General features: G+C 38.0%; 6 protein-coding genes across 8 annotated transcripts; 2 read left to right on the forward strand and 4 right to left on the reverse strand.

Moving 5' to 3' along the window:
- Window positions 1-220: 220 nt before the first annotated feature.
- On the reverse strand, window positions 221-2,655 carry LOC131005769 (receptor-like protein CLAVATA2). The gene has a single exon (XM_057932840.1). The coding sequence runs from the start codon at window positions 2,408-2,410 to the stop codon at window positions 248-250; it is 2,163 nt and encodes a 720-aa protein (XP_057788823.1). The 5' UTR covers window positions 2,411-2,655; the 3' UTR covers window positions 221-247.
- On the forward strand, window positions 2,640-5,183 carry LOC131005770 (CBS domain-containing protein CBSX6). Its single transcript, XM_057932841.1, has 2 exons — window positions 2,640-3,482; window positions 4,056-5,183. The coding sequence occupies exons 1-2, from the start codon at window positions 3,139-3,141 to the stop codon at window positions 4,987-4,989; spliced, it is 1,278 nt and encodes a 425-aa protein (XP_057788824.1). The 5' UTR covers window positions 2,640-3,138; the 3' UTR covers window positions 4,990-5,183.
- Window positions 5,184-6,154: 971 nt separating this feature from the next.
- LOC131005772 (uncharacterized) lies at window positions 6,155-7,400 on the reverse strand. Its single transcript, XM_057932843.1, has 2 exons — window positions 6,909-7,400; window positions 6,155-6,727 (listed from the first exon to the last, which is right to left on the reverse strand). The coding sequence occupies exons 1-2, from the start codon at window positions 6,993-6,995 to the stop codon at window positions 6,476-6,478; spliced, it is 339 nt and encodes a 112-aa protein (XP_057788826.1). The 5' UTR covers window positions 6,996-7,400; the 3' UTR covers window positions 6,155-6,475.
- Window positions 7,401-9,319: 1,919 nt separating this feature from the next.
- On the forward strand, window positions 9,320-10,232 carry LOC131005787 (uncharacterized). The gene is made up of 2 exons (XM_057932871.1): window positions 9,320-9,848; window positions 9,987-10,232. The coding sequence occupies exons 1-2, from the start codon at window positions 9,654-9,656 to the stop codon at window positions 10,053-10,055; spliced, it is 264 nt and encodes an 87-aa protein (XP_057788854.1). The 5' UTR covers window positions 9,320-9,653; the 3' UTR covers window positions 10,056-10,232.
- A 1,921-nt stretch (window positions 10,233-12,153) lies between these two features.
- On the reverse strand, window positions 12,154-17,562 carry LOC131005778 (zinc finger CCCH domain-containing protein ZFN-like). Of its 2 annotated transcripts, none has more exons than XM_057932859.1 (7): window positions 17,216-17,562; window positions 16,164-16,321; window positions 15,766-15,828; window positions 15,072-15,191; window positions 14,152-14,424; window positions 13,518-13,826; window positions 12,154-12,702 (listed from the first exon to the last, which is right to left on the reverse strand). In XM_057932859.1, the coding sequence occupies exons 1-7, from the start codon at window positions 17,262-17,264 to the stop codon at window positions 12,427-12,429; spliced, it is 1,248 nt and encodes a 415-aa protein (XP_057788842.1). In that variant the 5' UTR covers window positions 17,265-17,562; the 3' UTR covers window positions 12,154-12,426. The 2 variants fall into 2 exon arrangements, with proteins under 2 accessions (XP_057788842.1, XP_057788843.1); XM_057932860.1 differs by having other exon boundaries at window positions 16,403-17,523.
- Window positions 17,563-20,769: 3,207 nt separating this feature from the next.
- LOC131005776 (uncharacterized) lies at window positions 20,770-25,851 on the reverse strand. Of its 2 annotated transcripts, none has more exons than XM_057932857.1 (9): window positions 25,555-25,851; window positions 25,335-25,440; window positions 23,808-24,088; window positions 23,437-23,542; window positions 23,023-23,367; window positions 22,860-22,936; window positions 22,650-22,774; window positions 21,305-21,736; window positions 20,770-21,025 (listed from the first exon to the last, which is right to left on the reverse strand). In XM_057932857.1, the coding sequence occupies exons 1-9, from the start codon at window positions 25,644-25,646 to the stop codon at window positions 21,003-21,005; spliced, it is 1,587 nt and encodes a 528-aa protein (XP_057788840.1). In that variant the 5' UTR covers window positions 25,647-25,851; the 3' UTR covers window positions 20,770-21,002. The 2 variants fall into 2 exon arrangements, with proteins under 2 accessions (XP_057788840.1, XP_057788839.1); XM_057932856.1 differs by having other exon boundaries at window positions 22,860-22,939.
- Between the last annotated feature and the right edge of the window lie 119 nt (window positions 25,852-25,970).

Below are 25,970 nucleotides of genomic sequence, written 5' to 3' on the forward strand. Positions count from 1 at the left end.
CTAATGCTTTGAAGTGATGCAAGAATGTTCTTTTAGGTTATGTATAATCAATACTAAGGCATCAAGAATGATGCTTGCTGGTTTTTCAAGAATGCTTTTTTTGCACTATGCCAATCGAATTTGATTCACTTCCTGTTGAAAATGGACAGTATTATATTTACAGAAAATAAAAATCAGCTCAATTTTGTGAGACTGAATTTGTGTAAGAAGCAAAAGCAAGTAACACTAATCTTGTCTACCATAAAAATCAGTAGTTCTTGGTCTGCAACATGTAGTTTCTGGTTTGACCATAGCAACAAAGACCAATAACACCTGCATAGAAACTAACAAAACTAGTTACACACAAAATCCTCACTGAGATCAGCCCCTGCTCGTTCCCATCTCTGAATGGCACGGCGGGGCCGTGGCAGGCCGAGTCGAGGCAGAGGCCGGGGTTGCCGGCAAACGCCCCGGGAAACCTCCAGTAGCCCTGCCTCGTCGGGATGATCCCGGAGAGGCAGTTATAGGACATATTCAACAGCATTAGGTTTCCAAGACTTGATATGTTTTCTTGAATGGAGCCTGAGAAGGAGTTGTGAGACAAGTCTAGCACCTCCAAACTCCACATCTTCCCCATACCCGCCGGAATTTGGCCGTCGAGGAAGTTATACGACAGGTTTAGATACTCCAAACCTTGCAATCCAAAGAGCCCTGCTGGGATAGCCCCCCTGAGTGCATTATCTGAGATGTCGATCCCACTTCGGGTAGTGAGCTCATAGTCGAAGATGAGCTCATTTCTCACTATAGAGACCTGCATTTGCATTCCAACATCTGATTGCTGACTAAACTCTGATCCACCAACAGCATCCCTGTGATTGAAATTTGAACTGGTGTTGAAACTACCATCTGGTATGTAGCCGGAGAACTTGTTCCCGGAGAGATTGATCGTCTTGATTGCTTCGAATGTGAACAGCCAACTCGGTAGGGTTCCATTGAGCATGTTATGTGACAGGGAGAGAAACCTGAGCTTGGACCATTTGGACACAGCATCATTGAGAGAGCCAGAGAGCTCGTTCGAGCTCAAATCGACAACTTCCAACGACTTGCACCCTGCCAACGTGAGGGGGATCTCCCCGGAGATTCTGTTGCTGCTCAGAGCCAATATCCTCAGGCTATCCAATGCATCAAGCTCAGGAGGAATCTCACCAGAAATATTGTTGTTGTTCAGCTTCAATGCCAGCAACTGAAAGCAACCAACAATGTTCAAAGGAATGTTTCCAGACAGAGCATTATGCGACAGATCAATCACTTGAAGATATGTCAGATTCCCAATTCTCTCCGGAATCTCTCCACTGAGAAGATTCTGGGAGAGAAACAAGGCCTTCAAGTTCTTCAGCTCCGTGATCGATGATGGAATCTCGCCCGTCAACAGATTATTCGACACATCAAAGAGCAAGAGGCCGGACTTGCCAGGCGACCCGACAATAGTGGATGGAAGATGTCCAGACAGCTTGTTGAAGCTCAAGTCCAAAACAACCAACTTCTCAGAAAAAACCAATCTTGGAGAAATCCCATATTCTAGTAGGTTGAATGAGAGATTGAGCTGTGTCAGCTCATGACAAGCAGAAATGCAAGCTGGAATCCCTCCTAAAATGGAGTTTCTTGCTAAGTTGAGCACTGAGAGGGACTCAGCAGCCGGCAAGAAGCAGGGCAGAGTGCCCGAAAACGAATTCGAGTCGAGGCTGAGCTGCACCAGAGCCTGCCGGAAATCACCAACAACTCCGGTGAGATTGTTGTGGGACAAATCCAGATAGAGCAATGACATTGCAGAATACAAGGAAGCAGGCATCTCCCCACTGAAATTGTTAAACCCCAAATTGAGCCTCTCGAGTTTGGAAGAGAAATTCCCAATCCACGCCGGAATCTCACCGGAATACACATTATGGCTGAGATCAAGAACCGCCAGCTGGTTGAGCGTGGCGACGGCTTGAGGGGCGGAGCCATGGAAGGCATTGTAGCTAAGATCCAAAACCTTGAGGTTCCTCAAGAGACTGAAGCAGGAGGGGATGGGCCCACGCAGGGAATTGTGGGAGAGGATGAGGGTTTCGAGGAGAGAGAGGTTGCAGAGAGAGGAGTGGATTTCTCCGGTCAAGTTGAGGGCGGAGAGGTTGAGCGCCGTGAGCCGGCCGGAGCGGTTGGAGATGGAGAAGCCATTATCGCCGCCGCCTTCAAAGTGGGATTTGAGCTCCAAGATTGCAGCTTTATCTCGTGGGTCGATGCCCACACTTTGTGGGTTTAGAGAAACGCAAAACCCACGAGGTAATAATAACAACAACAACAACAAGGGTATCAATAGCAAGATGGAAAAAGTTGGGATTTTTATTTTGATTTCGAATTCGATTTCGATTTCCCTCTTGCCTCTCTCTATCATTTCTTCAGTTTCATGGAAGACAGTAGCTATGGAGTGTTTTACTTACCTGGGAAAGAAGAGAGAGAGAGAGAGAGAGAGAGAGAGAGCAAGACATTCGTTGTTGGTAAGTGGAGGAGTGAGTGGGAAAGGGGAAAGGGGAAAGGGAAAGGTCAGTGATGGAAAGCCAAAGGGAATAATACAATAAATAATAATATCACACACAACAATAAAGCGCAGTACAAATTCTTGAATACTGTGTGTCTGTGTGTGAGGGAGAAGACTAATGACTGCATAAACAAAGAATTAACCCTGTGGTTAATGGATAAATTACTTTCGGAATATCTAATTCTCGGTGTATGTGTCGTGTAGCAAAGCATTAGCATTGATTTTTTTTTTTTTTTTTTTGAGGAAAAGCATAGCATTGATTGATCATTAAAAAAATGAGTAATTCTGATAAGGATGAGAAGAAGCGAGAACAAGTCAAAGAGAGAGAAGATTTATTGGCGGCGCCACTCGTCAAATCGGCTAATCCAATCGGAATCTAACATCCATTGATTCGCAATCGAGAAGCAAAGAGTGCCCAAAAGAGTAAATTTACCTAATTTTGAATGGGCCTTGCTGCTTCTGCTTCTGCTGCTGCAGCTGCCAATTTCAACGGGATTTCTTCATTCATCTATGGCTGACTCTCTCTCATTAATTACTCCTATTCTCGATTCGCTTTTACATCATCATCGATAGAAATCGAATCGATGGCGTCGGTGTTTCTGTACCACGTGGTGGGCGATCTGACGGTGGGGAAGCCGGAGCTGTCGGAGTTCTCGGAGACGGAGACGGTGGGCGCGGCGATAGGGGCGATCGGGGATTCGGCGGAGGGAGGGATTCCGGTGTGGCGGAAGAGATCGGTGAAGAGCCCCTACGAGAACACGCAGAGCAGGCAGCAGAGATTCGTCGGCATTCTCAACGCATTGGATATTGTGGCCTTCTTGGCCAGAGAGGATTGCTTGGCCGACCAGGAGAAGGCCATCAACACCCCCGTCTCCGAGGTCGTCGCCGCCGACAACTCCGCCCTCAAGGTTGTCGATCCCGGCACAAGGTGAACCCTTCTCTCTCTCTCTCTCTTCATCTTCATCTCCATGTGTAGAATTGAATATGATCGGATTCATTTGGATGTGATTTAGAAGGTAGCATTGTTGTTGATTGGATAAGATGATGATGATGATGATGATGTTGATTTACAGCGCTCGAAAAAAAATGAAATTTTTGCTCCTTATATGATTTGGACTGAGGTGGTGTGATGGATTGATATATGTGTATGTATACAATGGTGGTTGAAAAGTGAATGAATCAATGTCACTTGCTTCTTTTGCAACTCCTGTTATAGAAACTTTCTTGTTTCATCATCATCATGTGTTTGATTTAGATGGCAGTAGGAGAGCTACATTTGCTGCAACACATTTATAGAAACTGTCTCTCTCTCTCTCTCTCTCCCCTCTCACTAGTATAGTTTTTATTCATCTTTATTAGTTTAGTACACCAGTTTCAACCTCTATGATGATGATGATGATGATAGGTCAACAATAGGTAGAAGATACCCCATTATTTGCAGAGCTTTGTGATGAAGAGAATGAGGTCTGTATGGAAACTGACTGTTTGATTCTTGTACAAGATTAATAGATGCTCTGGAGATGATGAAACAAGGAGCGAGGCGACTCCTCGTGCCTAAGAGCTTAGTCTGGAGGGGGATGAGCAAGCGCTTTTCCATCCTCTACAACGGCAAATGGCTCAAAAATGTGGACTCGTTCGGAGCAGGCAGCAGCACGAACGCGTTGGCTACCCGGCCTTCATCGTCTTCCACCTCATCCATCCAAGACAAGTTCTGCTGCCTCTCGAGAGAAGATGTCCTTCGCTTCCTCATTGGTTGCCTTGGTGCCTTGGCTCCTTTACCCCTCTCTCCCATTGCTTCTCTCGAAGCTGTCAACCCAAACTACTGCTGGATCGAGGCGTCCTCTCCGGCCATTGATGCCACCAAGAAGCTCCCCAACGATCCCTGCGCTGCAGCAGTTGTCGAGCCAACACCAGACGGGCAGCACAAGATCTTGGGTGAGATCTCTCTGGCCAAGCTCTGGAAGTGTGACTACCTCTCTGCTGCGTGGGCTCTCGCCAAATTGTCGGCCGGCCAGTTCGTGATGGGTGTCGAAGATCACATGAACTCGAGATCACTGCCTGACATTGATACCCACAGGGATGAAATAGCTGGAGAGGAGACCAATGGTGCTGCAGCAGCAGCAACAGTTAACACCAATAGGTTGAGAAGGAAGTTCAGCAGCAGAAGCATCGGCTTCTTCAGCAACTCGTCCGATCCAAATCTCAGCACCGGGAGGAGCATGTACCGCGGTAGGACTGCACCCTTGACCTGCAAGTCTACGAGCTCACTGGCCGCCGTCATGGCGCAGATGCTCTCCCACCGCGCCACGCACGTGTGGGTCACGGAGATCGACAACGACGACATTCTTGTTGGCTTGGTGGGATATACTGATATCTTAGCAGCAGTCACACGGCAACCTGCTGCTGCACCAGCTACTTTGGACTCCAACTTATAACCAATATTTGTTGCTGCAATTTTTTGAAGTTTTTTTTCTTTCTTCTTTGTTTATGGGATTTGCTTTGGTTTGGTTCCATTCTGTTTATATCATGGTTGAATGTTGATTGTTGTGTGGTTTCCACAAAATAACCAGTGGTTGTTGTTGCTGTTGATGTTTATCAGAAACAAGAAATAAGCAAAGCTTTACTTTCATTTTTTTTTTCCTTTTCTTTTTGAGATTGCTACTACTTATAATTTTATAGGCCAAGAAGCAGACAAGATAAGCAAGCCCAATAGGACTTGCATGCCTAATGCCTAATATGTTGTTATTATTTGCCAAAAATAAAATAAAAATAATCCATAGAAATTCATAGTTGTATGAGCACAATTTAATCTGTCCCTCAACCATATATGCACATGCAGCCACCCTGTATTTAATATTAGCAACTGCTAACAACCTTCCATCTACTTTCTCCAACTTGTCAAATTCCATCTCATCTACTACTATAGTATAGTTATCATTCAAGAAACAATCAAAGCTACTAAGCCCCATCATCCTCTTTTGTTGTAATAACTACCAATCTCCATTGTAGTAATGCAATGCTACACCACAATAATGCAGCTGCTCTCAATGGACCACCACCATTACCTGCCCCTCCCAACTACTACTACAACATCACTACACTCTCTAAGCAAGACCTCTTTGATTCAATTTTGAACAACCACTGCACTTTGACCCCAAGTGGACCTCCAAAATGGGATTGAGTAATTGAAGAATTAGGTTATCAAAATGATTCAATCCATCAAAGTAAATGGTAGATTGGGCTTTAGTATAATCAACTACCATTCCTATCACAACATAGTATAAGTGGATTGCATAGACTTAAGAAACAAGTGATGAAGTCACCAAATCATTGATAAGGCATATAAGTAGAACTAAACTAATCAACAACTACATGTCTTGTGTCTGCAGCAACCTTGAGATACAAAAGAAATACTATATAATAAAGAAGAGTCCAATCTTAATCAAGCCCTCAGATTGTATAATAAACAAAGGCTGACAAATGCAATAATAAATCAGAGCAATTAAGGCCACAGTCCTAATCCCACTCATCAAGAAACACATTCCCACAAAGCAACATGCACCATCATGCTCTGCCAGAGTCTCACACAACAACTAGGAATAATAAATCTGTAAACATATCATAATCACTTCACTACTGAATCTTCATTTTACAAGATAAACTTTGCATTTTCAACCCATCAACCATCACTCTTTATAGAACTGGGAAACACAATGCTGCTACTGCTACTGCTGCTTCAGCTAAATCTAGCTAATCTTTTCCTAGATGAGAGCTTGGAAGAGCAAAAAAATTACTTGGAAATAGCTAGCTGTCCCTCAAACAAATAATAAACACTTACTATATAAAGTAGCAGGAAAAAGGAACAGAGGTATTCACTTCCTCCCTCTCCCAAACAAGACTCAACAAAGAGCATATCAAGAATTAGATATGGCAACCAAAGCAATTACAAGTCTTGGGTGTGAAAGAGCAGAATCCAAAGGGCCTGTTTGGAATGTTGCAATTGATTGCATAGCAGCATGGAGATGGCAAACAGTAGCTTCTGCTTGCACCTCCACAGCAAGTGCAGAGTGAACAAATCTGAAAGCTCCCCAATTTCCTTCTGCTCTCATTCACCATCACCATCATCTCCACTTTCCCCAGCTCCACCAGCGGCACCATATCCTCCGCCGCCACCTGCAAGATCAAGAACACGTTTTTATCAATCAAGACCCAATTTTTAGGGGTGCCCAGATGGGAATTCAAGAAACCAAAGATGGGTTTTTCACAAGAAAGCTGTGGGATCTGTCCTCTGATACTGTACTTCATCACAGTACACAAAAAAAGAAAAAAAAAAGTGGAGGGGAGAGAAACTTACCATGAATAATCTAAGTTGATGATGGAGACTAGAGGTGAATAAAAGAAACAACACAGACCAGAAAACCCCACTACTAATTGCGCGCATTTCTTACTGCCTTTGATGTTCTTGAAAAGGAAAATTAAAAGAAGAAGCAAAAGGGCTGGAAAAATAATTCAGGAAAAATGGTGGTGATGAACTAGAATCTGGAAGGAGGAAATGGAAGTGGATTTTTTTGTTGAGGGAAGAGGTGGCGATTAGGTATGAGCATGCATCTATCTATCCAACTATTGCTCGCTAATAAATAAAGTAGTTTTGGTTTTGAATGTGTGTAGGAGAGGAGGAAAGGTGGGGGTTAATTGCATTCAATAAACCCAAAGGGAAGAATTGCTAAATTTTGCAAATGGATCTTTCACACCTATGGCTTTTTCATTGTTTTTGGGGGAGATGGTAAAAATGCAATATTGAGAGAGAGAGAGAGCCTTGTTGTGGTGCTTTTGTTCCCTACACTCCAAGAAAAAAGATACTCCTACTACTTCTTGTATTGAACTTCATTTTACCTAATTCTTTTTGTAATAAAATATATGTCTAATTCATTTTGTAAGATTATTTGAAAAAGTAAAATTATAGTGTAAAATACATAAACTCATACATATTATGAACTCATACATATTATCATGAAAATTATAATATGGACTCAAGTCAAATAGGACAACTAAAAAAAAAAAAAAGATCAAGTAACGGAGAAGTAATAAAAACTTTTCTTTATCCTAGTAAGTGGAAGGGATATTTGCCGTAAAATACACTAATTTTCATTAAATTCTAGTTTTTCCCACGATCTTTAAAATTTGAAAAAAAAAATACACCACCTTTCGATTTTTTATGATTGATCTCATGGGTATAAAATACTCTCAAATAGAAGCTGATTTTAGGGCTTTTGACTTAAATTTGTTGATACATAAGCCAATGCATCGACTTTATTATGCCATCTTTATTATACGTCATGTTTAGGTATCTAAGTCAAAAGCCCTAAAATCAGCTTCTATTTGGGATTATTTCATACTTGTGGGAAAAAATTAAAAAAAATCAAAAAATGATGTATATTTTTTTTTTCAAATTTTAAAGGTTATGGGAAAAATCAGAATTTGTTGAAAGTTGGTGTATTTTACGGAAAATATCCCTAAGTGGAAATAGTGATTTGTTTTAATTAATTTTTTTTAAAAGAAGGAAAATACTCTCTGTATTCCACTATAAATGAAAATGACAAAAAATTTTAACACACGAATTAAGGAAAAGATATAAAATTATAACCTATATTTTTTCATAATTAATTTTTGTAAGTTATAAAATAGACTATTTATAAGGGGACAAATTCAAAATGAAAACATTTTACTTTTAATGGAACAAGGGAATATGAATTAGGGTAAGGATGTGAAATACTAGTAAAGTGAAGTGGGGTATATAAATAGAGAGGAGTTGAGGGGGTGAGAGGAAATTGTCACGTGCGCTAGTAAATCTTGGTCGGCGTTTGCTCCCAAGAGTAATGTCTTTTCTAGGGAATAAATTTCAAGAAATTTATTATTATTTCAACCCCCAAAGTTAATTTTGGTACTCAACTTTAAAAATGTAATTAACGAGGAATTATCATAGAGTCATATCAATTATATATATGGCTTAATTGGACCAATTAGTGGGTGGAGTTTGATGTCTAATTTTTTGAAGAGTAGTTTGATGTCTAATTAATTAACGTTAAGAGAGAGAGAGAGAGAGAGAGAGAGAGAGAGAGAGAGAGAGATATTGGTCTCAAATAAATGTTTGAGAGAATTATTCCATTTAGTTGATGTGTTTTTATTTTAAGTTGTTGCAACAAGTTTGCTATTATTGCACCTTAATATGATTGGTACACTTCAAGAGATAAACTAATGCTGCCGAGCATTTAAACAAAGCCTTTGAGAAACAAAATTTTATCTTAGTCTTGAATTAAATTATAAAAATAACACTCCAAAATTAGTTTCCGAGAACTATGAATATTTATTATTTAAAGTAAAATGAAGAACCTTTTGTTGAAGTTTTTTTTGATATGCAATGTATATATTAAATTATAATACTGAATGTACATTACAATGAATTAACCAAACTACAACCCATTTAGTATAAACTACAGACTAAATAACCAAATAAATGAAAATACAATTAAAACGACGCCGATGAAATTTGAACTAATAACCTTTTGCAAGAAAGAGATTTTAGTATCTTAACTTTGCCGCTTAAATTCGATAATATATTATTGAAGTTAGATTTTGTGAGCATTGTGGATTATATATGAGCATTTACATTGAAAGATAATCTTAGTAGATAAAAATAGTAAGGCTAACTCTTATTTATTTTGATGTATTGAAAATTTTGAAATATTTCAAGATCTTTGATTATTTATATCATTTAAAATTAATTTTATTTAAATTTTATCCCATTAAAATGGTGGAATTGGAGAAATCATACAAAGTAAATGCCTATATGAGTAAATACAATTAATTGAGTGGGCCGTAGAAAGGAATGAAAGAAGGCCCATTGTGATGTTTGAAGCCCAACAACTGCGGCCCCCAACCCATGTTTACCTTTCTTTTGTCCAAATCCCACCAATCAATCAAACTTCCTAATTTTCAATCCCCAGCTAGCTACGAGTAAACCTCTCTCTCTCTCTCTCTCTCTCTCTCTCTCTCTCAAATTCGACGCACAGCGGCAGATCAGATCAGCAATTCGTCGGCGATGGCGAAGAGAACCGGTGCGCCGGGGATGATAGGTTTCGACGGCGTCCGGCGGAGAAGAGCCGTAGAATCGCTGCCGCCGCCGTCGGTGTTGACTCGCGCTGTGAGCTCCGTTTTCAGCTTTGTCCGCTTCGCTGAATTCGAGATCCTCTTCGTTCTCTTCTTCCTCACGGCTTTCGTCATCTTCAAAGATCTGGTTAGACTTTTCTCCTCTCTTTTTCTTTCTTCATGATTTAGCGATGGCGATGAGAATATGAGTGAAGATTATTTTGATAGGGATTTGAATGCAGTAGTTGTATAATTACTAACATATGCAAATCAATTGCAATCGCAGACCTCAAGACCTGAATACAATGATATCATGGTGAAGAAGCCCGGTGGCCGCGATTGGTGGCCCCACTAGACTAGTTCCAATATTTTTATTTTTATTTTTATTTTAAAGGGGTAGTTCCAATGTTACGAGATTACTATGATTTTGGAATAAATAGTTTTTTTTGTTTTTGTTTTTTTCCCTTGAAGATTGTAACCATGTAAAATATATTTGCATGAATCCGATTACAGTATGGTGTAGTTTCACAAATTCAATCACCACACTCATGAATCCGTAGATATCATAGGAGGCGAATTTCGTGCCCTAATTGTTCCAACTCAGAAACATAAATCTAATTGGGGATAAAAAGCATGGTATATTTTTTAATAATGAAAGATGCTCCTCCATAAAAACAAACTGATGTATCTATTTGATTGCATTTGCAGCAAACTTGAATAATTTCCTCCTCTTACATGCTTCTTGTTTCTGTCTCTCTCCACATCCATTTTACTTGAAGTTCCTTGATACATTATTAACTGCAACTCAAAAATATGAGAAGAGAACCAGTCATTTATAGCATAACAAAAAACTGCTCTTTCTTTGTCAAAAAAAAAAAAAAAACCACTGCTCTTTCAGACAAACTTCACTGAGATTAATACCCTGTGTCTGTATAATCTCTCTTTTACAAGTAATTAAAACAGCCTACCATGCCAGGAAGGGCACTTCTACACAAATCTAATACTCCCTCCATCCCACTAGAATAGGCTCAATTCTTTTGGACACAGAGATTAAAAGCTTACTTTTGAGGGGGAAAATGGTGTGTGGTTCACACTAATTAAGTACATTTTTTTTCACTCAAAATGGAAAACGAGCATATTCTAGTGGGACGGAGGGAGTACTAGGTAAAGAAATCAACTGCCTAGTTTCAATCCATAAAATATGTATGAAAGAGTAACTAAACAACTAAAGAAAGTTCAATATTTATTCTCTCACTCATGGTTATGAAAGGAATTCAAGAATACCTGGTATTGCCCCTATAGAAGAATTAACTGATACAAGGGATAGAGCGAGCCGTGCCTTTCTTTCGATCTTTCCCCCGGCTAAGTGATCAGTATAGCAATCTCTGAACTGCTGATGAGAAATTAACTATTTCAACTTGGAAGCAAGCTTCCTTGCAGATTCAGCATGTGGAAGCAAGATAGGTCGATCCCTACACAGTGAGACAGTAATGAACTTGAAAACTTATACAAAATTCAAGATAATTAATAAAGCACTCAAATAACTATCAGAAGTTACCTGATTGAGTTTTGGCACAGCAGAACTTGATCTTTAGCTTTCTCAGTGGATTGTTTCTGATAATGGAACAACTGCCTCTAGACTTGGCTCTTACGGGGAACGAGAAATAGTATATATTTTTTTTCATGGTTTTATCTATAAGACTGACCAGATTACAATAGAACTCAATCACATACAGCCTAAACCAAAGTAGGTTGAATTAACAACACACGTTCCAGCCGAGTTCCCATTGCCATAGAACATATGACCCACAAAGCAAACTAAATCAGACAAAACACATCACACAAAATACAAGAATAGATTACTTAGAGATTTGGTGTGTCTGGATATTGATGCACTGCATTTCTCATTACTTTAATCTTCTACATCAATACTGTTAAACAGAAACCTACTGGTCATATAACAGCGTCCAGATTGCAGACATAAAAAATAACCAGCCTAATAACACAACTGACAGCTAAGAGGCACACTTTAGATTCCTGATAGAAAAAACTAAAGCAGCAAATAATCAGTGATCGGTCTAATAACACCTTAGCCTATAAAATCAATGCTCACAATTTGTCATAATCCTCACTAATGACCATTACATGAAGGATGTAGCATGCGTTCCAGACAAGTAGGAAATTAACCATAAGCAAAGAATAGGTGCATCAAAGTGATTAGTAGTGAGATAATAACACCTCAAATTACCAAAGTAATGCTCACAATTTAAGATAATCCTCACTACTGACCATGAAATGAAGGACATAACAAATGTCCTAGACACATAGGAAATCACCCATAATCAGCAGAAATAGCTATTAGCGCAAGGAATGACTCTGTATGTTTTTGGGAAGACTATTGCCGAGAGAGGCAAACCTTGCTGCAAAAAGAAATGCTCAGAAGACTGTCAAAGTGATACAAACATATCAGATTGATGGCTGTCAAAAAAATGGAAACATCCACCACTGCCTTTAACAAATGTGAAAACATTTGCAGATTTATACATTGCAGCGAGTTTAAGAAGTCAATCTAGTCAACTGAACTGCATCTTCAGAAAAGCAGATCGACATGGAATTGAATTCTGTACATCTCCAGCCAGGGAAATGAATTTACAGGAAGCTGTTATTTATTTATCTTCCAAAGATTAAATAAGACAATAACTCAATTACTTTTGGAAGAAATATTTTCACTCTGAGTCAGTGTTATTATCACCCGAGGATTTTTGTCTAGCCTCTGACAAGGAGAGCCGCCTATTGTGTGTGGCGTCAACGAGTCCATCTGGAGAGAAATTTAATGGAACTGTTCCCGGTGAAGATGCCATAAAACGGAGAACGGCTGTGGAGTCAGTTGATGATGAGACAGGGGTATTGTATGCAAAAACTCTCATGGGGTGGTCAAACTTGCAGCTTGGACCAAACTTGCAGATACCATATCGTGAGTAGAATACACATAGAGGCTCCCCCTATAACCAACAACAAATAAATTTACCGATAAAATGCTGACTAATTCTACAAATACTCTAAAAGGTTAGGTGCCAAGTACCAACACAAAAAACATACAGGTTTTTATTAAAGATTTACTAATTGATCTTAAGTCAACATAGGGAGAAGCATATAATATGGTTCAACTGGCAGATAATCAAAAGATACAAGATATAGAATATACCAACATCAAATAAGAACTCAGATGAGTTAAAATGTTTCAAATGAAATGACTTTTAACAGTGTGTCATTGTTTCTAATATCTATACTAGATTGTCATTGCAAGCTAACATCAGTGTGTTTTACCCTTCTTTCTACAATCCTTAGTATTTAGAAGAGATAAAATGACTGAGAGTTTCCAACCATAGGCCCTCTGTTCACCAGAAAGACAAACAAAAGTTTGAATCAAATTGATTCAGCCCTGAGACAAAAGCCTTCCAAGATCAAGGCACGAGCAAAACTTTACTATGAGATTCTGAAGCTCATTCATACAATTGAGATCACAGAACAGATAAACAGAAAGCACTATGATAAGTAGAACAACCAAACTGCAAATGATCTCTTCTAGCCTTTCTATGCACTTTCTAGTGGATGTCCGCCAGTCAAACCAACTCTCTTTTTATTCTTTGTGATTCATAATTTAACAGTAATGTTCAAAGACCTACAACCTGACTAGTGACTCCTATGAATAACTGAAAATGAAGGGAGATAACCATTCTTGGTTTATTTATCCAAGGAGTGTGCTAGAAAAAACCATGTATAAATGTTGGTGCAGAAACCTCAGAGATTGGCTTACCGGCCGTAAAGGAAGTCCAATTGGACTCAAGTGACAGTCAGGAACAGGAACCAGTCTTTCCTTAGGATGGTGAAACTTACAAACTGCACCAAATTTGCAGTCCCCGGTCTTCATATAAAACTGGCATTCAGGCTGACCTGGTCTCTCAGGAAATACATTATCTTTTTGGAATGAGTAATATCCCATTGGCACAGAACCAAACTCAGATGCAACATTTCCAGAGTCGCCCTGATGTGATGCTCCATCACTCTGGATGTTTACCGCTGAAGGGTGTTGGTTTTCAGATGATAGAACTGAACCCAGTTGACCCTGAAAAGCCATGCATGAGCAAATTCAGATTTTATCCTGAATCTAGATACTTCTTGGAAGGATCTTGCATCCAACCAATGGAACTTCTCTGTTTATTACTCTCTTTGTGAGAAACAGGTTTGGGAAAGAGCGCCTCATACATGCATTTTTTTCATACCACAAGACTGAAGTGTGATTTAAGCTTTCCATGTCAATTAAACTTCCATGATATGAAATAGTTACTGTGATTGGGGCATTGAACATGCTCCAGACTGTCTCGGTTAGACAAAGCAAAGCCATACTGAACAATTAAGCATAGAGAAAACAAACTCATAAGAAATATTACACTGTATGTGTTCCATCCAGGGACAGATACCACTCCCTGTTGCATGACAAGGGGTGCATAACTTGAAGGGCTTTGCCACCGTGGACTGGCTATAAAAGAAGCTCTTGACAATGGATATGACAGCTGGCTGGTTGTAGGAGAATGAATAGGAGGATATACGGCAGAACCACGTAAAGAGACCATCATATTTGAAGGCTGAGGATGATGGAATTTACAAGTGCTCCCAAATTTGCACTGTCCATTTCTGATATAATATGCACATTCCATCTCATTCTGTAAAAAATACAATGAGCAAACCTAAATCAAAACAAGAAAGCTTGAAAAAATCATGCAAAAGTTAATTTTGTTAAAGAATTGACTTTCATTATAAATTAGATGTTGAAAACACCAAATTTCTTGAGAACAGACTGTTAACTCAAAACCATTCACCAGTCAGGTACAAGGTATTTTCGCGGTAGTCACATGCGTCCTCTAATGAAGGTACACATCATCCAGAAGCCCAGCTTAGCCCCAGCCTTTTCATGAACTAGACCACAAAAGCGACTGTGATCTCATTCAAAGTGCTTTCTTCATCATTCCTTGGACTCATCCATCGTATTCCTCTCAAAACTAGACCATACTCATAACCTAGTTCAGAAAAGTGAAGCTAATTTTTTCTTCACCGTTGTGAAGTTCTCAACGAGATATTTATTTAGATTGTGTTACAAAAACTAATGAGAAAGATAATGCCTGTGAGCATCACTCAGTAATTTATAACCGCACTTAGTTATTGTAAAAATGATCATATATCAAAACTATCGCAACTAGGTCAAACAAAAAAATGTATGTAGAACTCCAAATTTTCTATAAGTTGATTAAACTTAAAAATCAACTACAAGAACTAAACCAAGGAAAAATGAGAGGGAGGTATATGTGCGGACCGGGCGAAGTGGATAGCCCAAAACATTTAAGGCAACTCTTCCGGTAATCCCAGCTTTGTCTCGAGGATGATGAAATTTGCATGTGGCTCCAAACTTGCATGTCCCTGTTTTTAAATAATACTGGAGAGAAAACAAAAATGTTCAAATGATAATATAAAGTGGAAACAAGTTAGATGCAATTAGAGAACTTCAGTCAAACTTTAAGTTAAAAGTGACAAAAGACAGCATTCATATTTCAAAAAGTCCACTAAGAACCCTAACCTTCTTCCAATGAAAGCAATCTATAATCTTTTATTATTAAACTTCTAACACCTACATTAATATGTATTCGCACACTTGGTAAAACAGATAAATAAGAAGACCATACGTCTCAAAGATCTTGTAGTGCCAGCATTGTAAACTTTGACCGTACAAATTCTATTAGACAATAGTCAAACAAAAACCCATAAGAGCCAACAAGAGTAGAAATAAATCAGAGGAAATATACAAATGAGACAAAAAAAAAACCCTACTAGGAAAATCAACAAACTCAAAAATACAAATGAATTCAGACACAAAATGCCTAAAAAGAAGTTCATTATAAACCCTTATGGAATCACCAAAAAAATCAGTCTACGTGGTATATAGCTAGACAGTGTGTGAGCAAATGTAATGCCACAAATGAAAAAAAAAAAAAAGTTGTATACACACATACCTGACATTCAGGTTGTCCTATCCTTTCTGGATATTCACCTTTCATCCTTGCTGTGGCAATAGCCTATAATTTAGATTGATAAATTTCAGACTAAGGGTACAGACAAAAATTAATAGTACAAAAAAGGATCAAAAGATGCATACTTGCTTCTAAAAATAGGTAAACTAAATCTGTTCAGTTGTTGTTTATTGATTTAGGATTCAGCATTCAAGTTAACCAGGTGACAAATCCAATAAGTGATTGTTTCCGTTAGATTTTTACAATAATATACCCGGCAAATAATCCCCAAACACCAGCTTCAAAATTCAAGATGCAATGCAACCCAATCAAATTGGTAACTGAGGCAAGTAAGAGTCAAACTTCCATAAGTCATTCAAACTGATATATATACCACATACCAGTTTCCTGTTGGGAGGGTGGTTAAATCGACATGTAGGCCCAAATCGGCATACTCCTGTTCGAATGTAGTATGAACAATCCGGTTCACCTTCACGCACTGGATAAGGTCCAGATTCCATCTGTTCCCTTGATCTCATGTTCATTTGCCACAAAACATCTGAAAATATAAGATGCCATTAGTGAGAAACTCATCTTCTAATTTATATGATGTAATGAGCCTCCTCTAGGAAAAGATGACCTTCTATAGTGCACAATTTGGAACCACCAGCCTTTGCATAAAATAAATGTCAAGACCCCTTTTCTAGTTGTTGAATATTGCAATCTTAGTGGGCAGAACACCAAACGTGATACACATCAAATGCACTTGGATATCCATACAAAATCACATATTTAAATAGTGCAGAAATAAAATTATCTCCGAAACATGGTAGATGAATGACAAGGAGAAAAGGAGTTACAGTTTGCTGAAAAGATTGGGGGGAATTTCAAGGCACACAATTAACAATTTTAGTAAGCCTGTCGGACTACATTAAAATCAAAAGTGTTTTGAAGTAGGGAAAGAATAACATGAGTGGAAGGTTATGTTATAAGAGCATATACACGAAGACCTTACGAATGTCGACACAATCAATTAGCAATTTGCAAGCTACGCTACACTAATCTAATCCACAAGAAACAAAAACAGAGAGGGTGAAAAGAACTGAGCCAATGCCAGTAATTCTTACTAGTGATCAAGTAAGCTACACAGAAACAAGCATATGTACAGTTAAAAAGCTTCACTCATACAAAACCTACTCCTACTCCTCCCTTGAGCATAAACTAGCTAGCGTTGGAAAAATGCACAAATAATCAGTCAACCCCACGGCACCCCGATCATCAACGGATACCAAACCAAAGTCAATGCCAAGGAGAGACGCGATCGCAAGCAAAACCCTCCCTCAACCTCCACGAATTCCGCAAATGCTACTATACTTGACGCAATCAACGCACATAAAATCGGACGCAGAAAAAAGAGGGTTTTAGAAATCAAGGAAGAGAGGAAGAAGCAGGCCTTGGTGGTGCATGGAGGAGGAAGCGGCGGTGACCGAAGCTCGCGACATTGGAATTCACCACCCGCATCCGCATGACATGACCTCCGCGAGCAGCTGCGCACAGTAGCAGTAGCAAACGGTGAGATGGGCGAAATTGTGTGCGTGTAGCATCCACGAATAAAGGCGCAGGGGAAAGGAATGGAGCAATTAGGTGGTGGCGTAATGGCGTTCTCTCTCCTCCACAGAAAGAGAAAAATAGTGCTATACGAGAAAAAAAGGAAAAAAAAGGAAAAAGAAAAGCAGAGGAAAATGAGAGGGAGAGAGAATAAAAATCAACCAACCAAACCACTCATTCACTCTCTCACACACTCACTGCGTGTACTCTTCAAGTATCAAGAGGGGGACCCACTTGCATGGTTTGTGTTGGTCAAGAGTTAAAGTGATTAGTGGCGATGCCTAGATCAAAGATTTTCGATTCGAGTACGACTCTCATATAATTTTTAATTTGTTTTATTTAATACTGTTAATTAAAAAAACCTCCACTTTATTGGTCCAGCGATAGTGTGGATAATGCTCAAAAAAATTGAGATTTTAAGTTTAAATTCATTGTGATACGGTCTTTAAATTTCTTTTACTTATCAAAGAAAAGGGGGTGCCGTACTTTACAAACAACCACACTCAAGCCTACGGATTCCAATCGCTACCCGCTTCTTCTTTTAGCCACATGATCCCAGATTATAGGTATGCACGTATCGGACCGAATAAAATCAAAAAAAAGATTAACTAAATTGATAGATTTAGGTTTAGTTTGATTTTATTTGATGTTTAAGGATGAGGGATTTCGATTCGACTCAAATTATAAGAATCGATAGGTTTTAATTCGATTCTCGATTGAGAATTATATGGTTCGGTCAACGACCTATTCGATCGAAAGGTATTAATTTATGTGTGTGTGTATATATATATATATATATATATATATCTTTTCTTAGTTTTTTTTTTTGAAACGAAAACGAATTACTCTTTATTAATATCGAAATGAACAATGTTGAAAAATTACGCTTCCAGATTATTACATCCGGAGAACTAATAGCAAAATTTGCTAGCTCATGTGCACCTAAATTGCATATATGCATTAACATTATTACATATATGTATGCAATGTAATTTGCAATATATGCATGATTATATATATAATATGTACTACTTGATCTTGAAATAATATATATTATTTATTGATTATTTTATTCATCTGTGAAAAATATAATATAATTGCCTCATTCAGCGTCCACAATATTTTTAAAAATTAATTTTAAATTAAAATTTTCATTAAATTTAAATTTAAAAATTACAATTACAATAATCCTAAAATTGAAAATTGATTTTTTTTATTTAAAATTGAATTTTTATAATATGAAATTTAAAATGACTATTCTAAATATTTTTTTTTTCTTTTAATACGGCCCGTGCAACACACATGCCTTTCTTCAATGCCTTCAAGCTATGTTGCATAGGTACGGGGGCGCGGATGCGGGGGCGATACGATACGAGTACGGGGATACGGATTTTTAAAAATTATAAGGTGCGAATCGGCAAGGATACATTTAATTATTAAAATTTTATGATATATAATGCTTATAAAATATATACAATTTAAATTTTCTTAAATTAATTATTTGTAATTTACATTTTATTTTACCCAAAAGTTAAGCATTTTCAATTATATAAGTTAATTGAGCAACAATATAACGATTCAAATATTATTAGTCCAATATATAAGTCATAATTGGAAATAAAATTATCAAAATAACCTTGTGTATGCCTTTCGTGCATGAGATACGTGAATTTCGCCTATGGAATTTGTGAATCCAATTTATTTTTATAAATTGTTTTAAAAGATACGCCACGTGGCGAATCGGGTGCGAATCCGACGAGAATCCGAGAGAATCGCACCCTAAAAGAATCCGATTCGCCGTACATGCTAATTTTTGAAGAATCCGTGCATTATAGCCTTCAAGCTGAGCTTGTGAAATCAAGCTAGGGGCGCGGCAATGGAGCGAGCTCACCGAGGTGAGGCTCGAGTCCCTCGGTCGAGTCCTACAATGAATGCCTTGGAAAAATCATATCATAACTCACATTTAATCCTTATAATTCGTCCACAACCACTCATTTCTATATGATAGTACTCTATTAAATAAATGCTCCATGTATTATATGGGTTTAGTATTATATTATACTCCCTCCGTCCCGGCTTTTGGTATCCAGTTGAGAACGGCACGGATTTTAATAAAGTGATTGATGTGTTGTGAGTGAAATAAGGGTCCCACATTTTATATGAGAGTTAAAATAATTAAAGTGGAGTAAGGGTCCCACCTACTTTTACCAAAAATAGAAATGGATACTAAAATATAGAACGGCCAAAAAAGGAAAGTTAAATACTAAAAGCTGGGACGGGGGGAGTATATGTTTTAATTTTTTAATATAGAATTCATGTATTTATTCTACTATTCACATATAAATACATTTACTTCATGCACACCCATAGAAATTATTGAAAGTAGCCAAGAAAGGTCTTCTCTCTATAATTGTGAAAGTGATTTGAGACTTACTAGGACACAGATTCAGCATTGTCTACATAAAACGAAATACTCTATTTCGAGTAATATTTCCCAAATGCAATATTTATTACCAATCCCTCGCCATAAAGTAGAATTATACCACTAATAACATAAACATTTCAATGATTAGACTACAAACCTCTATTAAAATACAAATTATAAACTATGAATTCTAAGTGGAATAGATATAAATTCTATGTAAAACACATAAATTCGAAAACTAAAATTTTTGCTCCTCACGGGATTCAAACTCTGAGCCATAAATACATCTAACAAAATAATGAATCCACCATAGATCTTCATAATCTAAGGACTAAAAATAGTTCTAAGTTTTATTTCCAACCCTATGTATATATCAAATTCAATATTTGTCACCACACGCCATAAATGTTTAATTATACCAACATCATCAATCTTGAAATGTCACGTGACAACAAAATTATATGAAATGAAACTCGCCCTATACATAGTCCCAAGGGGGATAGTAACTAAGTTCCTTTATAAAATAATTGAAACATAATGCAATGCCTTTTTCACATCTTGTCTAGTACGTGAAAAGGCTGGAACAAATTCTCATCTATCTGCTTATGCTGAGAGCCAAACACAGTGCCACCTTCCCACCCACCAAAAGTGAACATTTCCACTATCAAGATAAAATGCTATGTCACAATCACACAACCATCCCCACACTTGCATCTACCTACAACAGCACAATATGTATTCCCACAAACATGCTGGCAATACCTGATGGATAGATTGTTGAATCGAGGACGTAAAATCACACCAACTGCCCCGTCCCTAGAGCTTCATGGAGAAAGCAACTCGGATGAGGGTCCGTTGCTCGTACAATATGTCAGTCACAAGGAATCCTACTCCAATCCACACTGTTCCAAACTTTCATCGCTATCCAAAATCTAGCAGACTAGGATGGGTAACACACAATATGATGCAGGCAGTTGTGAGACTAAAATCACTATACTTAGCATTTATCAATCAATTTGTTCTCCCAAATTATACTACAATATGGCTAAATAAAGCTCGGTACAACAGTGAGGATTGCAAAATACCTACCCCAACTGTAGGATAAATTTACTGAAGATACAGATACTTTGGCACACCACAGCTTCTCTGTAACTATACAACTCTGAAGAATAGTCACAGCCATCTACAAACCTCTGTTACTTGAAACTTAGTCGCTCTCTTCATTTTCATCTGCAAACAAAAATGATCGAATAATGGGTAAGAAAACTTAAACAGTATATTCAATTTTGTGGTATGGCATGATCAGTATTTCCTATATGGATAACAGAGTTTGCTCCTCTGTTGCACTGTTACATCGACAGTCCAAGAGGGATATAAATTATCTCATCAAATAAGCTCACTAGGAAACAGGTGGGATGTCAAAGTGCAAAGCGTCAGTGTTCAAATCATTAAGGCAAGTAACTGTGAGAAAATGACGAGGGACCTTAAATGAAAATCTATTAATTTTACCTAAATCGAATTCTTCACTTTCATCTTCATCATCTTGTTCCTCATCATCACCATCATCTTCTTCCTCTTCTTCTGCCTCCTCCTCCTCCTCCTCCTCCTCGTCTTTCTCCTTCTCTTCTTCCGCCTCCACCTCTTCCTCCTTCTCTTTCTCCTTCTCCTCTTCCACCTCTTCCTCCTTCTCTTTCTCCTTCTCCTTCTCCTTCTCCTTCTCCTTCTCTTCCTCTTTATTGTCATCCTTGAGATCTTTGACATTGTTTTCTTTCTTTTTACTATCTTTAGCATCAACCTTGTCTTTCTTACCACGAACTACAGGTTTCTCCGGAGCCACAAAACTAAACGTTGATCTTCTTCTTGAACTGGAAATGATGTTGCTCATGTCAATGCCTTCAAGTTCTCTGGCTCTTTCTTTTTTCTTTCGACAATCTTTGATTTCTGAAATCATGAAAATGGCAGCATCATTCTATCTACAGAGGGTGTGTGTGAGTGCATGTGCTGGGGGTGAGGAAAACTGGATCCAGAGAAATTACACTAATGCAGGCATAGAGAGCCTTCCCAAGCCACATTCAATTTATAAGGCCAATGTGGCTAAATGGAAATAAATTTCATCAACCAAAATATATTATTATTAACTTAATGATCTTCTCCCTTCACTCAAAGACAACATTACTGTGGAATCATCATTACCAAAGCTAATTTTGGCTACTTGTGGGGTTCACTTCATATTGATGACATTTTATAAAGACAGAAATGTACTTCAAGCTCACATATCAAACTTGTGGACTGGACATTGAGATGGAAGTTGAACTGCTTGGCTTAGGCTGAGTTACATCTAATTTCAAACAAAACTAATTGGTAGGAGTTCCAACAGTGAGAGATCTCAGTTCTAGAAAATATATTTTCCCCAGAAATGGACTGGCTTCGTGATAATTTGAATGAGGAAAATACCAAAGAACAAGCAGCAATGATGATGAAAAACAGAATGCTTTATCCTGACATTTTAGCTCCGTCAAGAAGCTCATAATACATTTTTATTACTTTCTCTAAACAACCCTTGTTTTCCCAAAGTTAAAACAATAGCTTAAATTCAATTTGATCAAGATAATGTAGGATGGAAATGATTCGTTGCCATTTAAAACTTTCAATATTCTTGGATAAGATTCCATTGTTCTTGATTTTATTAGGCACTAGGCTAGTTTAACTTCTCTTTTTCAATTTCCAAAACTGAGGTTCATGATTAGACCCTAGGAGATCCATGTCATGCATCTAAACCATTTTAACAAACCGGTCTCCACATTTGGCACTACAGTATGTCCATAAATAGCTAGCATACCAAATCACTTATTACCTTTCTCAGTGGGATTTTTTGATAGCCCTTCTCTTGAGAGAATACCTTCCAACTCCTTCACTAAAATGGTTTCTCGTTTGTTATCTGGCGCTTGTTTAGCTTTCTTGTATATATTAGGAGGAACACTGGCCATTAAGACCAAAAATAAGTGACCTTGTTAACAGGTTGAAACACAGGGAGTAAAACAGATGGTCAAACAGATGCACAAACCTCATTCCACAAGCTTTGATTATTGATTTCAGATTCTCTACCTGTTTCCCATAAACAGGAGCTGATTTTTCTTTCCTCTGCTGGTCAAAATGCTTATATTGTTAAGTACAATTACAGCCACATATTAGGTACTGCAATTAAGGTGTTGGCATAAAAAACTAACCAGGGCTGGTCTTTCAACAGATGATTTAGATTGACCATCTTCAGATAAACTTCCATCCTCATTATCCTCCTCTTTTTCCCTTTTTACAAGCTTGCTTGGCTTCTTGGGAGAGACAACAATATCATCATTCTCGGAGATTTTACGTTTCTTTGGCTGTTCCAATTTCTTAATGTTTCTTTTGGGAGCAGCTTCCTTCCTCGATTTCACTTTATCGCTCATCTCATCACTTCCACTCTGCGAAGTATCAGAGTCCTCTTTGCTGCTGACCTTCTTTAGCTTTCTGCTTTTCACGTCCTCTGAGGCTTTCTTCTTAACATCTTTCACAGATTTAGCCCCTTCTAATACCTAAATAACAATAAATTCAGCCAGCAAACATTTTGAGAAATCCACAGATGTACAAAATATTGTTCCTACCTGATCTACTTGTAGACTTATGAAGTTCTTAAAAGCATCAAGGGTGTTTTTATCAAGACCAAGATCCTCCTCTAGAAGTCGGCGAACTCCGGCCAGAGTTATTTTGCTGAAATACAGAGCAATACACTTAATTTTTTTCCAACAGGCAGTACTTTGAAATTAAGACAACAGTTTACTATAAGAGATTATCAATTAAATAGCTGAGCATAGCAGTAAAGCTAAACCTAGAAGCACCAATTCTTGCTACAACAATCTTTATTCATTATTTTTACTTTGTAGTCTCTTACGTTATTATTTTTTCAGAGGGATTAAAAGAACAAATTCATTTATTGGATGAAAGAATATCAGTTCAGAAAATCAAAAATACGGACTCAGAATTAGCTTGAAGATGATCAGTTCTTTCCAAAATGGCCTTCTTAATAGTGCTCTTGCTCAAAGAAGATTGAGTGTCAACTTCAGATTTAGATGTAAGGACACCCATTATAGGAGAGTCTTCCATTGTTTCCTCATTCCCAGGGCTGGCTTTTTTTGGATCGCTCTTGGCTTCTTGCTGTTTAGGCAAAACCTTTTCTTCTTCCATACTTAACTGCTCATCTGTGTCCATGTTTGCAGTTGTCGGGTTAGAATTGCTTTCATCAGCATCTTCCATTATCTGGAATTAACAGAAATTTGATATTGTTCTTGTTAGATTTTAGAAATTCAACATCTCAAGATCAAAAGAAGATTCCAGAAATCAAAATACCCAAACAATATAGTGCCATAAGTAGGTGTTTTTCTCCTCTATGTATCGCATATTCATCCATGGTGAACATGCGACTGTACACTAAAAGGGCATTCATGCAAATCTCTGTTGCCAAATAGCCCTTTTATAGCACAAGTGCATAAGCTAAATACTCAAAATAATAAAACGATAGCAACAAATATTTTAAGACAAAGACTAGATAAGGATGACAAGTGCACTTTGATGTTCTAATAAAGAAAGTTTTCACAGCGTGTGTCAACCTATGTTCAGACATTTTTGGCCTTCTAATAAACAGTCATCTCAAATTTCATATGGGTGTCATCTGCAGTTGGGCTTTCAATAAACAAAGCTGCAGAACATGGATCAATTTGATTTCAGCTACTCTTGGCCTTCAATTAAGGCATTCTAAAAACAGAGAGGGGTGGGTTCGGATATTGGAAAGCACAACTAGAACCGCAACCAGAGTGGGTTACCATGTGTGTGGGAACTTTTACGCACAATGAGTGAAATATAACTAAGGATTTCACAGGCAACACTAGTTTTAAACAAACAGTTTAGGCAACATAAGTCCACTCATGATGTAATGCACACGTCTTTATCATCAAAATTGAGCACTGAAAGAAATAATCGGTGGAAATGTGTGAACCGCTCAATCTTGTCAAACAATTTCAAGCAAATTGAAATAACATTAGACATTTTCTGATATCAACGTATTTGGCAGAAACACAGCTAAAATTAACATCTCTTATGATGGTCCCCTAGAAATCCTACACTCTACAGCAGCTCAACAAACAGGAAGGTTACCTGTAGAGGCTAATAAATTATCAGAATGTGTAAAACAGAATCATATGGTTATTCCAACAAAAGGGTGGGTGCCTCTTCCACTAACACGTAGATGCTCGTTGCTCCCATATTAGGATTTAAACAAAGCGTCCACAACATGTCAAGACCAACAGCAAGAATACACTACCGCTGATGTTAAATGTCTTCACAAATCTACATCATACACCAACCAGAAACAAGAATTTGCAAAACCAAACAACAGAGAACGAAAATGCGACATGGAAGTCCTTTAAAATTACTAGCACTCGCTCAGCCGCTGAATTAACAAAACTGAATATTTTCAAACATCTGAAGTAAATAACGAACAGTTAACCTTTTCCAAGTATTGGCGAATGAATCTTTTGTGTGCATCGAGCGCAAATTTCTCAAGGCCCAAATCCTTCTCCAAGAGTCTCCTTACGGACTCCAACGTCAGTGAACTGCCAGCATAATCCACAACTATTAGAGAAAGGAATAATTGGAAAAAAAAAAAAAAAAGAACAAAAAGGCAGCATTTAGCACAAACACGAAAATAAATGGCTATAATTATATACTCGGCTTGGTCCTTGAAATGCTGAAGACGAGCGCTCACTGCGCGCTCCAGCTGCTGCTCAAGCGCCTGCTTCTCTCCGTTTACGTCCGCCATAACTTGTTAAGTTGTTCCCGAGAGAAAGGCAGTTTTACAGCGGCGGCGGAAGTGGCGGTGGAAGTTGCCGATCAGAGTGAGGGTTTTGAAATTTTGGGGGGATTTTATGTTTCAATTCGAAGTGATTTTTGCTTCGCACAAACTACTGCACGACGTCGTATGTGGTTTTGCTTCGCAGCTTACTTTGATGTTTTCAGACTCTGTTTTTCTATTTTCTATTTTTTCTTTTTCTATTTTCTATTTTTTCTTTGTGGGAATTAAAAGTAACATTGTTGTAAAATAAATTATTGGTCCGGAATTTTAGAATTAAAATATGGGCCATTG

Source organism: Salvia miltiorrhiza, chromosome 1 (genome assembly GCF_028751815.1).
Source record: "Salvia miltiorrhiza cultivar Shanhuang (shh) chromosome 1, IMPLAD_Smil_shh, whole genome shotgun sequence".
In the NCBI taxonomy this organism is placed as follows: domain Eukaryota; kingdom Viridiplantae; phylum Streptophyta; class Magnoliopsida; order Lamiales; family Lamiaceae; genus Salvia; species Salvia miltiorrhiza.

What these genes read in the sequence shown, in the direction of transcription:
- LOC131005769 (XM_057932840.1), bottom strand. Translation starts at nt 2,410, where the DNA reads ATGATAGAGAGAGGCAAGAGGGAAATCGAAATCGAATTCGAAATCAAA.
- LOC131005770 (XM_057932841.1), top strand. Translation starts at nt 3,139, where the DNA reads ATGGCGTCGGTGTTTCTGTACCACGTGGTGGGCGATCTGACGGTGGGG. An exon ending in GTTGTCGATCCCGGCACAAG is followed by an intron (nt 3,483 to 4,055) that starts GTGAACCCTTCT and finishes TTCTTGTACAAG; the next exon opens with ATTAATAGATGCTCTGGAGA.
- LOC131005772 (XM_057932843.1), bottom strand. Translation starts at nt 6,995, where the DNA reads ATGCGCGCAATTAGTAGTGGGGTTTTCTGGTCTGTGTTGTTTCTTTTA. An exon ending in ATCAACTTAGATTATTCATG is followed by an intron (nt 6,728 to 6,908) that starts GTAAGTTTCTCT and finishes TTGATCTTGCAG; the next exon opens with GTGGCGGCGGAGGATATGGT.
- LOC131005787 (XM_057932871.1), top strand. Translation starts at nt 9,654, where the DNA reads ATGGCGAAGAGAACCGGTGCGCCGGGGATGATAGGTTTCGACGGCGTC. An exon ending in TCGTCATCTTCAAAGATCTG is followed by an intron (nt 9,849 to 9,986) that starts GTTAGACTTTTC and finishes TTGCAATCGCAG; the next exon opens with ACCTCAAGACCTGAATACAA.
- LOC131005778 (XM_057932859.1), bottom strand. Translation starts at nt 17,264, where the DNA reads ATGTCGCGAGCTTCGGTCACCGCCGCTTCCTCCTCCATGCACCACCAA. An exon ending in TAGGACAACCTGAATGTCAG is followed by an intron (nt 15,192 to 15,765) that starts GTATGTGTGTAT and finishes TTTTCTCTCCAG; the next exon opens with TATTATTTAAAAACAGGGAC. An exon ending in CTGGATGGAACACATACAGT is followed by an intron (nt 13,827 to 14,151) that starts GTAATATTTCTT and finishes ATGGCTTTTCAG; the next exon opens with GGTCAACTGGGTTCAGTTCT.
- LOC131005776 (XM_057932856.1), bottom strand. Translation starts at nt 25,646, where the DNA reads ATGGCGGACGTAAACGGAGAGAAGCAGGCGCTTGAGCAGCAGCTGGAG. An exon ending in TTCGCCAATACTTGGAAAAG is followed by an intron (nt 24,089 to 25,334) that starts GTTAACTGTTCG and finishes TGTTAATTCCAG; the next exon opens with ATAATGGAAGATGCTGATGA. An exon ending in AAGTGAAGAATTCGATTTAG is followed by an intron (nt 21,026 to 21,304) that starts GTAAAATTAATA and finishes TTTTGTTTGCAG; the next exon opens with ATGAAAATGAAGAGAGCGAC.